Source organism: Elaeis guineensis, chromosome 12 (genome assembly GCF_000442705.2).
Source record: "Elaeis guineensis isolate ETL-2024a chromosome 12, EG11, whole genome shotgun sequence".
Lineage (NCBI taxonomy): Eukaryota > Viridiplantae > Streptophyta > Magnoliopsida > Arecales > Arecaceae > Elaeis > Elaeis guineensis.
The window spans coordinates 19,377,544-19,389,549 of NC_026004.2; the positions used below are offsets into that span (position 1 = coordinate 19,377,544).

At 36.1% G+C, this 12,006-nt stretch overlaps 1 protein-coding gene across 1 annotated transcript; it reads left to right on the forward strand.

The window, feature by feature from the left end:
* Nucleotides 1–317: 317 nt before the first annotated feature.
* On the forward strand, nt 318–2,829 carry LOC140852955 (actin-7-like). Its single transcript, XM_073247012.1, has 4 exons — nt 318–487; nt 612–999; nt 1,693–2,306; nt 2,421–2,829. The coding sequence occupies exons 1-4, from the start codon at nt 428–430 to the stop codon at nt 2,484–2,486; spliced, it is 1,128 nt and encodes a 375-aa protein (XP_073103113.1). The 5' UTR covers nt 318–427; the 3' UTR covers nt 2,487–2,829.
* The last annotated feature ends 9,177 nt before the right edge of the window (nt 2,830–12,006 follow it).

Consider the following 12,006-nt stretch of genomic DNA (forward strand, 5'->3'; position numbering starts at 1 on the left):
TTTTATATTTTATTGCTTATTCTTATTTTCAAATTATATTACTATATCAGTGTGATATGAGAATTCTTGCTGGGCTGTAAAGCTCACACCTCTTCATCTTTCTTTTTCTTCTCAGAGTTACAGGATGCTTATGATTGGCTATAGCTTGGATTTATGGGTGAACAGAAGGATAAATAGAGTGTCATAGTATCTGATCAGAGAATTGAAGAAATTTAATTTGTAATTATGCAAGGTTTTACGAATTATTGTTGAAATTAATTATTATGGATGTTAAGATTGTAATGATTTATTTTGGCCTTGCATATTCTTTAGGGCTTGCTCTAAGGAGTGTGCGGCCATCACGTATCCGATCCGGGTGTTGGGTTCGGGGCGTGACATAACTTCTGACCTTCTCATGGATAGGCTGTGTGGAGGTTTAACATAAAGTATGGCTGATGCCGAGGACATTCAACCCCTTGTCTGTGACAATGGAACGGGGATGGTGAAGGTGAGAAATATGTTTGGTATCATACTGTAGGACTGATATTTAGGAAAGAATGTAGGAAGTTGCATTTAATGTTTTCATATAGTGTATTGTATTTAACTAAAATGCCCTGAATCCTTCGCAATAGGCTGGATTTGCTGGAGAAGATGCTCCCCGGGCTGTTTTTCCAAGTATTGTTGGTTGGCCCCGCCACACTGGTGTCATGGTTGGGATGGGACAGAAAGATGCATATGTTGGTGATGAGGCCCAGTCCAAGAGACTGACTTTGAAATACCCTATTGAGCATGGAATTGTCAGTAATTGGGATGATATGGAGAAGATCTGGCATCATACATTCTACAATGAGATCCGTGTAGCACCTGAAGAACATCCGGTTCTTCTCACAGAAGCCCCTCTGAATCCAAAGGCCAACAGGGAAAAGATGACACAAATAATGTTTGAGACGTTTAATGTTCCTGCCATGTATGTTGCCATTCAAGCTGTCCTCTCACTTTATGCCAGTGGACGTACAACAGGTATGTTTATTTATATTCTTTATTTGAATGTTAGGTTATCGAACCTCCTCAGTCAAGGTACTTCGACATAGTTTTTCTGTTTCTTCCAATTTTTAGATTATTCTGTTTAGTTGTGCTATATTGGTATGTTGGTGATCAAAGGTTTTTTGAATGTTTGTTTATTCTTTCACCCAAGAACTAGTCAAGATTATTTGCTGAAAGACATGGCATCAAAATTTTCCTCTCTGTTGTTGTTGCTACCTTGGTCACCACAAGTTAACCTTCTGGCTGCTTCATTAAGCTCTGATTCTCTCTCTTTGTTTTACATTCATCATTTCCAGGGATCATTAGATTTATGGTAATTTTCTGGTGTTTAAATTTGTGATCAAATTTAGGAAAACAGCAATCTGTTTGCTATCGTTTTATCTTCCTCCTTCTCAGGCAGAACTATACTAACTTATTAGGATCCGAATCTCTCTGATGCAGTATTTAGTGCCATGCCTTCATTCAGTTATGGTTTTCTTGGAGAAACTGAAATTCCTTGGTTTTAAGAAACGAATTTTTTGTCTTGCGGAAACTATCATGGTCCAGATGATGAAATGAAAAATGCATTGTCAAAACTTGACAAATTACTTTCAGGCTCATTTTTTTTCTTGTTAAAAATTGCTTACCAAATGGTAATACATATCAGCCCCATTTGTCCCCCCTGTGCAGGTATTGTGCTGGACTCTGGTGATGGTGTCAGCCACACAGTCCCGATCTATGAGGGATATGCACTTCCACATGCTATCTTGCGGCTTGATCTTGCTGGTAGAGATCTGACGGATGCTTTGATGAAGATTTTGACTGAGAGGGGGTACTCCTTCACTACCACAGCTGAGCGGGAAATTGTTCGTGACATTAAAGAGAAGCTTGCTTATGTAGCCCTTGATTATGAGCAAGAGCTCGAGGCTGCCAAGAGCAGCTCGGCAGTTGAGAAAAGCTATGAGCTACCTGATGGCCAGGTCATCACCATTGGGGCTGAGCGATTCAGGTGCCCTGAGGTGCTCTTCCAGCCTGCTCTCATTGGTATGGAAACCCCTGGTATCCATGAGACTACCTACAATTCTATCATGAAGTGTGACGTAGATATCAGGAAGGACTTGTATGGGAACACTGTGCTTAGTGGAGGGTCCACTATGTTCCCGGGCATTGCTGACCGTATGAGCAAAGAGATCACCGCACTTGCTCCTAGCAGCATGAAGATCAAGGTGGTAGCACCACCTGAAAGGAATTATAGTGTGTGGATTGGAGGTTCCATCTTGGCTTCTCTTATCACATTCCAGCAGGTAAACCATCATCATTTGTCTTTTCTCCCCTATTTTGGATCTGCCTTGGTGCCTTATTTTCCTTATCTTCTGATGGTTTTCTTTGCTTGCCCTTTTATTCTAAATGCATTTCAGATGTGGATATCAAAGGCAGAATATGATGAATCTGGACCGGCCATTGTTCACAGGAAGTGCTTTTAGATGTTCTTTCAGGATATTGTTTTTGCATCTTTCAGGATATATGATGAATCTGGACCGGCCATCTGATGATGCATTTTGGGTATGTCTGGTTGGTTGGTTGGTTTTATGTTTTTTTTTTTTTTTTTTTTTTTCTTTTCTTTTTCTTGGTTTTTTTTCCCCCAAGGGTGGTGGGGTGGGGATTGTGAGCTCTTTTTCTTGCCTTGTTATGTCAGATATATTGTTGTCTAAATATGGTGGTTGGTACCTGTACAAGTTGTTTGGAGTGAGCTACTCTGAAGGTTGATGCTTCTACAATGCTACTGCATCCTCTGTTGATCATGTTTAGTTTATCCTGTTCTTTTCAGTCTTCTTGCCCAAAGATCGTTTTTTCCTCTTTCGGCTAGCTGGTGCTATGCAATCTGACTATCAAAGCAGGACGCACTTCTGCATGTTAGGTGGTTGTTGATGAGATTGCGGTTCATTTATTCCTCTGCACCGGTGTTGATTAAGGCATCATGTGTAGAATTGATGCAAGGGCCTGTTTCCTTGTGGGCCTGGTCCAACAAAGATGGGCCTAGAAGGGCCACTAAGGCCACTGCTCATATGCCTAACATGAGGGAGGAAGACTCAAGATCAAAATCGTCTTCTTCGATTTTGATGGAGAAGAATAGTCCTAGAAGGCTCATAGGGCTCAAATGAAAGCCGTAGGATGTAGCCTATAAATTTTCCTCCCTTCTTCGTCCAAGTATCGCCCTAATCTTTTACTCAAACCACTGGCGAAATTCATGGGATTTATTCGGTTTTTTATCGAGCATTTGGATAAGCCACTGTCAATTTATTATCAGAGTTGTGGTATTGCTCTTCTATTCTTGTTCAATTTTTTTTTCTTTCTCCTGGATCCTAGAAAGACTTTGATGACCTGATTGAGCCATTAGCTCTGGATTAAGCCTTCTATTCTTGTTTTTTTTTTCTTCCACCAAGACAACCATCCTTGTGAGACATGGCTGTGATCGAGTAGCCTAAGTTAGAGCCACTATCGCCAGTCATTGGGGTCACTGCTGCTATGAAAGGTGGTCGGTCTGAGATCTTTCTTTTTTTTTCTGTGACGAGAAGAAGAGAAGAAAACTAGAAAAATATTTTAAGAGAAAAAAAAATTATTCTCTTTCTTTTTTTCTCTCTTTATTTTCTCTCTCTTCTATTCTCTCTCTATTTTCTTACTTTATCTCTCTAGATACTCTATGGATCAGTGGAGGATCCAAAATCTAGACAAATCTAGATTAATCAATTGACCTTGGGAAGAGTCATAGGCCTACAGTGCTATCTTAATATTTTCACTGTCCATAATCGTCTATGGCTGTTATGTTGACGTTGATTATGTAAAGGTGTAGTTGTTTGCACAAGATGTCGAGATGGAACATCTTGTCCCTGGATTCATTGATCAAGGAGTTGATCAATTGCTGTGCTTGAGTCTGAAATAGATAGGGATAATGATTTCTTTACATGATCATCTGTATGTATGTATATATTTTTTTATTATATATGATGATTTTTGATTTTATGCCAAATGATCATCGTTAGAGTATGATCATTGATACGAATATATAAGCATATGGTTCTTTATTATATATATGTATCACATATTGATTGTTTAGTATAAGACATTGGCTATTTTGAAATGGAGCAAAAGATACAATTTAAAATTATTGAATGATTTATTAATCGTGTAAGAGAATTTGGACTAATGATGATGTGGACTGTCAATCACGGGTTGGATTGTGATATTTTAGCTGAATCATAACATTCTGATTTGCCATCATGAGTCAAAATATGGGTATCTAAATTTGCCATCGTAGGTCAAAGGATGGATATTTTGATTTACTATTATGGGTCAAAGTATGGATATTTTAGTTTGCTATCATAAATCGAAGTATGGATTATAGTTTGCTAGTCATAGGCCGAAGTGTGAACATGATTAGTGGAAAACTGAAAGATAATTATTGACTTGAATCATGTTAACGAGATGTGAATAATAAATCAGATGAAATCATAGATGAAATTCATGATAGATTTACGATAATACATGATTTATAATATATTTTTATATAACTGTCAAGTTGTATTTGTACATAAGGTGTGACATTACATAGAGGGGATGGTCCTAAGCTGGTTAATCTTGCATAGAAACTTGTGTTTGCGATTGGATTCCAGAAAATTGTTCAACGGTCTTGATTGCTGGCACGTGTAAATATCATGCATGCAATCGTCGTTGTTCGAGAACGATATCAATGATCATATGGTTGAAGAAATGAGATTTTTGATGGTACTCAAAAAATACCACAGAATGTTGTACATGATTAGATGCCGTCCATTATTTATAATGGACGGCTATCCAAACTATCAAATATTAATAATGGATGGCTATCCAAACTATCAAATATTTTTGAGATTTATAATTTTTTTTATTGATAATTTTTTTTAATACACGTGTGTGGCCATCTATCTTAAGATGGATGATGTTGAATTATGTACAATATTTTACAGTACTTTTTTAGTATCATGGTTGAAACGCAGGGGAGGGATCAGGGCAAGATTTAGCGCGTATAATGTTAAAGTAGTAATATCAGCCGGTCAAATTGTTGAAAGTGACGTTATCTGATATTTCGATGGCTATCCAAGACGATAGCGATAGGTCCTCTTGGGCTTAATCAACTGCACATCTGGATCATCGTCCATTTGTTTGTCTTCTTTTTAACTTTTCTGCCGTGAGGATGTCCTCCGCGTGAGACATGAAACCAAACAGTAGTCCTAGAACTTTCTACGTGGAAGACTTGTAACACCCCGACCCAAAATCAGCCACAGTCCAAAATAAAAAATAAAAAATAAAAAAAAAGGAAAGAAACAGGGGAGAAGACTCCCGAAGGGAGTCTTCTTCCTCCGTTCACCGGCTCCCAATCGGAGTCGGAGAAAAGCTCCCTCCGGCCCTATTTAAGGAGGAGATCCCTCCTCTCTCCTTTCCATCAAAAATCCCGGGGCAAAACGGTGGCAATCACCGAAAATTCCTCACGGAGACCCATCACTGTGACGTCCAATTTCTCGTCGGAAAAGCTTCGCCGGCGAAGGAGGTAAGCCTCCTCCCCTTCCTCTCTCCTTTCCCTTCCTTCCCGTGCCGATGTGAACGCTCGCCGATGACCGGAGTCACCAGATTTTGTTATGGAAGAACCTTCTTTTTTTATCATTTTTCCATCGTCGGTGGTCACCGCCGACCATCGGTTTGGCCACCTCTTGCCGTCGGATCACCTCTCCTTTGGCCATCGACCATCCTCACGCCGGCTGCGCCGCCGGCCAGCCAACCAATGAAGGGATCAAAGATCCCCTGTTTCGGTCAAAAATAAGCCACGGGAAGAAAAGAAAAGAAGAAGGAAGAAGAAGAAGAAAAGAAAAGAAAAGAAAAAGGAAAAAGAAAAAGAAAAAAAAAAGAAAAAAAGAAAAAAAAGAAAAAAAGAAAAAGAGAAAAAGAAAAATAAAAATAAAATAAAATAAAAAGAAAAAGAAGAGAGAAAAAATTTTCTCTCTCCTCTTTTTACCTTCTCTCTCCAGTTTCTCTCTCTAGAATCTCTCTCTATTTTCTCTCTCTAGATCTTTCTCTCTTTTTATGGATTTTATCTCTCTAGAACCTTTCTACTCTCTCTTTGACTGCATCACGGACTCTAGGATAAACTTGAGATGAAAATAAGATGATCTGAGATTGCTCCAAAATTTGTGCGGTAGATCTGATCCCAGTTTGATCCTATCGAAATTTGTAACACTTGATTCATATTGAGTCACCCTGATAGGATCTCTGATGATCTCGACCATGATTGCCTCATCTGAAGGATACGAAGATTTCTCTCTCCACTTTCTCTCTCTACTTTCTCTCTCTAGAATTTTCTCTCTCTTCATGGATTTTTTCTCTCTAGAAGTCTTATGGATCAGTGGAGGATCCTGATACATAGACAAGTCCTAATTTTGATTAATCCTAAGAGAGGTCCTCGATTTGTGTATGAGGATCAATTATTGGTAATTTTCTCCATATATGTGATTTTTATATTGATTAGGGTTATGAAGAGATGATTGTCTGCATATGATATTGAGTGGAATATCTTGTTAGAAAAATTCATAAATCAAAGAAGAACATTGATTTCTGTGTTTGGATCAGTCACCGGTAAAGGTAAGAATTCCTGTACATTATCACCATTATATATATGCTATTTTATTGTTGGCCTTGTATTATTGATTTTGTATCGTCGGATTTGAGATCGATGAATTTATAATACCTGAGATACTGTTATTTGATTTTGAGCATGAGTATGTTATGTCAATATATATGTATCAGAGATTGATGGCATGATTATATGGATATGATATATCTGAATTGATCCTAATGCAAGACAGAATTGATTTGATGAAATCAACACATAATGATTAAATGAAAAGAAAGAGATATATGGTATGGACTAACCTTGTCATGTGGAACAGCCCGCCAAGAGTTTATGCCTGGGACAGCCCCCACTAGCTTACAGGTGGATCAGCCGATCAGGAGCTCATGCCTGGGACAGTCCGCCAGGAGCTTATGCCTGGGACAGCCTCTCACGGGCTTTCGTACGTGGGACAGCCGGCCAGGAGCTCATCCTGGGACAGTCTTGAAAGACTTTTTAAGTGGATTCGATCCAGATGATGATTGAGGTATAGACTCAGATAGTCCAGAGCCAGAAAGAAAATGTTAAAAATTATGTGAATATGAAAAGAGAAATGAAAGACAAGGTATGAAACAATTGTTGAATAAAAGTGTTTCACCTGTTAACATATGATGATGCATCTATTTTAATAAGACAGAAAATTTATGGATATTTGCATTATTCTGGATATTGAACATGAGATTTTATATTTTATTGCTTATTCTTATTTTCAGATTATATTACTATATCAGTATGATATGGGAATTCTTACTAGGCTGTGAAGCTCACACCCCTTCATTTTTCTTTTTCTTCTCAGAGTTACAGGATGACTTAGATTGGCTATGACTTGGATTTACGGGTGAGCAGAAGGAGAAATAGAGTGTCATAGTATCTTATCAGAGAATTAAAGAAATTTAAATTGTAATTATGCAAGGTTTTATGAATTATATTTGAAATTAATTGTTATGGATGTTAAGATTGTAATGATTGATTTTGGCCTTGTATATTCTTTAGGGCTTGCTCTAAGGAGTGTGCGGCCATCACGTATCCGACCCGGGTGTTGGGTTCGGTGTGTGACAAAATGGTATCAGAGCATAGGTTATGATCATTAGGAAATATGATATATGTGATTAGGATTTGATAGAATGTATTAAAGCTTAGGTTTAAGATCACTAGAGATTATGAAGAGATATTAAAACTTTATGTAAAGATCAGTAGGATGTGACGGAGTGGCATCTAAGCTTAGAGGTTAGGTGATGTTTATTTGGAGACAATGATACAAGTGATTAGGATATGACAGAACAGTACTACAGCCCAAGTTTAAGGTCACTAGGGATTGTCATATAAGTGATATCAAAACTTTGGGATTATAATCAATAGAGTATGATTGATAATATCAGAGTTTAAGATTATGATCATCAAGGATGTAATAGAATGATATTACAATTTAGGTTATGATCATTAGAGAATATGATTTAAGTGGTATTTGAGTTTAAGGTTATAATTATTCAGAATTATAATTTTAGTGATATTTGAACTTAGGTTATGATCATGAGGAACATGATAGAGAAGATTCAATATTTAGATTTCGAATCAATAGATATTAAGATGAAATTTATGCATAAGTGGCATATATTATCTATAATAAAATTGACGAGTTATATCTTAAATTTCAATTAGTAAGATTGACCTAAGTATGAAAAGAGTTGACCTTGGAATAAAGTGGAAGGTATTGATAAGATATGTTGAGTATACTAGAGGATTTTGGAATGTAAAACTTATATGATTGAAGATCATGATAATTTTTTTTAATTTCGATGATAATTATCTGAGCATTATGAATTTTGGACTTATCAAAGAAAGTTAATTAGGGTATGGTCTAAGAAGAAATTACATCATATGAGAGAGAAATATTTTTGAACTTTGAATCTATAAGAGGTCATATAAACTTAATTTAGATGAATATATATATATATATATATATATATATATATATATACTTAAATTTTATTATGAGAATACGAGATACACATCTTGGTAAAAGTCTTTGGTCACTCAAAATATCATATTCTGAATATAATTTCTTGTCTTTCAAATTGCATTGAATTTTAAATTAAAAGTTTATTTTTCTAAGTGGATCAAAAGTATTTTGATATTGTTGTTAAATTAAAGAAGAAAATTTATTTTATCAGAGTATGATATACAGGTTATGATGAAATCCTTAATAATACGTATTACTATCTTTGGATTAGATTTTTTTAATTTTTCTTGTGATTGTTGAAGATGGTGAAGTGTATTAATTATTCAAGTCAAAGTTTGGATTATTTTTTTTTTAAATTGAACTAAGACATCTTGTTAGTGTTAAATTTTGAATAACTTATACAAGGGACAAGATTTTGTATGGATTTATTGATTAATATTAAGGGTTGTGATGAAGGGAGCTCTATAAGAAATAATCAAGTTGATTCTACTTAAGGATGTTGGCTTGAGTTCTTCTAGTTTGTCAAGTTAGAATTAATTCTTTTAAAAAGAAAGATTGATTTAGAAATTATCTAAATGATTGTAAGGTAAATCTAAGATTAATTCCAATTGATTCTAGACATGTTGGATTCTTGAAAAGTGATGAAACTTATGCAATGATTTCAAACATAGAAAGTGGATCAAGATTTAATTTTTATATGCTATACCCAAGGGTAGTAAAGATAAAGAAACTTAAAATTTTATCCTAAGTCTTATATGAAATTTGAAGGTTGGATCTATCCTGGATTGATCTAACATATAAGGATATTTTTATCTTTGATAGACTTTTATAATTTGATAAATTAAGATCAGAGTGCGCAGCAAAAGCGTGGTGGATTAAATTGATTAGAAATATTAATCTTTTAAATCAAAAGAAATTAGATGAAATACATTAGTTGCAAATAAGGAAGGATTTTATTGATAATAAAAGGATGCTACAGATTTTGATCTAATCCGATCATAGCTGGATAATCTTGTCAGTAGGTTGCTTCATTGTAGATAATGCCAAAAAATTTTAGATATCTCAAGTTTATTAACAGCTTGATAGTTCTGATATTAGTTCAAACTTAGAATATCCTGACATAGATCTCATATTTTTTTTTAAAAAAATTTTTAATATTGTTACTTAAACTGATATAGAAGATTGAGATTTTTCTTAAGAGGAGAGTCTATATATAAAATTTGTTGGAAGATCAAGTGCAGAAAGAAATCGATGATTGTGAAGAGTGTCGATGTTTAACCTTTATTTATTTTTCTATCAAGGGTAGTCTGAGATAATTATGAATTTGAGTTGAATGTATTAGACAAATAATGGTGGTATATTAATACAAGTCCAAAATATTACAGTTCTTCAAAAAGTTGAGAAATCAATAAGAAGGGATGAGTTTAAAATTTCAAATAATTTTTATTATAATAAGATCATGAGAAATAAATAATATATAAGACATTATCGTAAGCTTGAGAATGACATGAAGAATGTATACTTTGAAATTTATTTTAAATAACATAACTTAATTTCAAGGACGAAATTATTTGAAGGGGAGGAGAATGTAACACCCCGGCCCAAAATCAGCCACAGCCCAAAATAAAAAATAAAAAATAAAAAAAGGAAAGAAACAGGAGAGAAGACTCCCGAAGGGAGTCTTCTTCCTCCGTTCACCGGCTCCCAATTGGAGTCGGAGACAAGCTCCCTCCGGCCCTATTTAAGGAGGAGATCCCTCCTCTCTCCTTTCTATCGAAAATCCCAGGGCAAAACGGCGGCAATCGTCGAAAATTTCTCACAGAGACCCATCACTGTGACGTCCAATTTCTCACCGAAAAAGCTTCGCCAGCGACGTAGGTAAGCCTCCTCCCCTTCCTCTCTCCTTTCCCTTCCTTTCCGTGTCGATGTGCACGCTCGCCGGCGACCGGAGTCACCGGATTTTGTTGTGGAAGAATCTTCTTTTTTTGTCGTTTTTCCATCGTCGGTGGTCACCGCCGACCACCGGTTTGGTCGCCTCTTGCCGTCGGATCACCTCTCTTTCGGCCGCCGACCATCCCCACGCCGGCTGTGCCACCAGCCGGCCAACCAAGGAGGGGATCAAAGATCCCCTGTTTCGGTCAAAAACAAGCCACGGGAAGGAAAGAAAAGAAGAAGGAAGAAGAAGAAGAAAAGAAAAGAAAAGAAAAAGGAAAAAGAAAAAGAAAAGAAAAAGAAAAAAAGAAAAAAAAGAAAAAGAAAGAGAGAAAGAGAAAAATAAAAATAAAATAAAATAAAAAGAAGAAGAAGAGAGAAAAAATTTTCTCTCTCCTCTCTCTACGTTCTCTCTCCAGTTTCTCTCTCTAGATTCTCTCTCTATTTTTTCTCTCTAGATCTTTCTCTCTTTTTGTGGATTTTATCTCTCTAGAACCTTTCTACTCTCTCTCTGACTGCATCACGGACTCTAGGATAAACTTGAGATGAAAATAAGATGATCCGAGATTGCTCCGAAATTCGTGCGGTAGATCTGATCCCAGTTTGATCCTATTCGAAATTTGTAACACTTGATTCATATTGAGTTACCCTGATAGGACCTCTGATGATCTCGACCATGATTTTCTCATCTGAAGGATACGAAGATTTCTCTCTCCACTTTCTCTCTCTACTTTCTCTCTCTAGAATTTTCTCTCTCTTCATGGATTTTTTCTCTCTAGAAGTCTTATGGATCAGTGGAGGATCTTGATACATAGACAAGTCCTAATTTTGATTAATCCTAAGAGAGATCCTCGATTTGTGTATTAGGATCAATTATCGGTAATTTTCTCCATATATGTGATTTTTATATTGATCAGGGTTATGAAGAGATGATTGTCTGCATATGATATCGAGTGGAATATCTTGTTAGAGAAATTCATAAATCAAAGAAGAACATTGATTTCTGTGTTTGGATCAGTCACCGGTAAAGGTAAGAATTCCTGTACATTATCACCATTATATATATGCTATTTTATTGTTGGCCTTGTATTATTGATTTTGTATCGTCGGATTTGAGATCGATGAATTTATAATACCTGAGATACTGTTATTTGATTTTGAGCATGAGTATGTTATGTCAATATATATGTATCAGAGATTGATGGCATGATTATATGGATATGATATATCTGAATTGATCCTAATGCAAGACAGAATTGATTTGATGAAATCAACACATAATGATTAAATGAAAAGAAAGAGATATATGGTATGGACTAGCCTTGTCATGTGGAACAGCCCGCCAGGAGCTTATGCTTGGGACAGCCCCCACTGGCTTACAGGTGGATCAGCCGGCCAGGAGCTCATGCCTGGG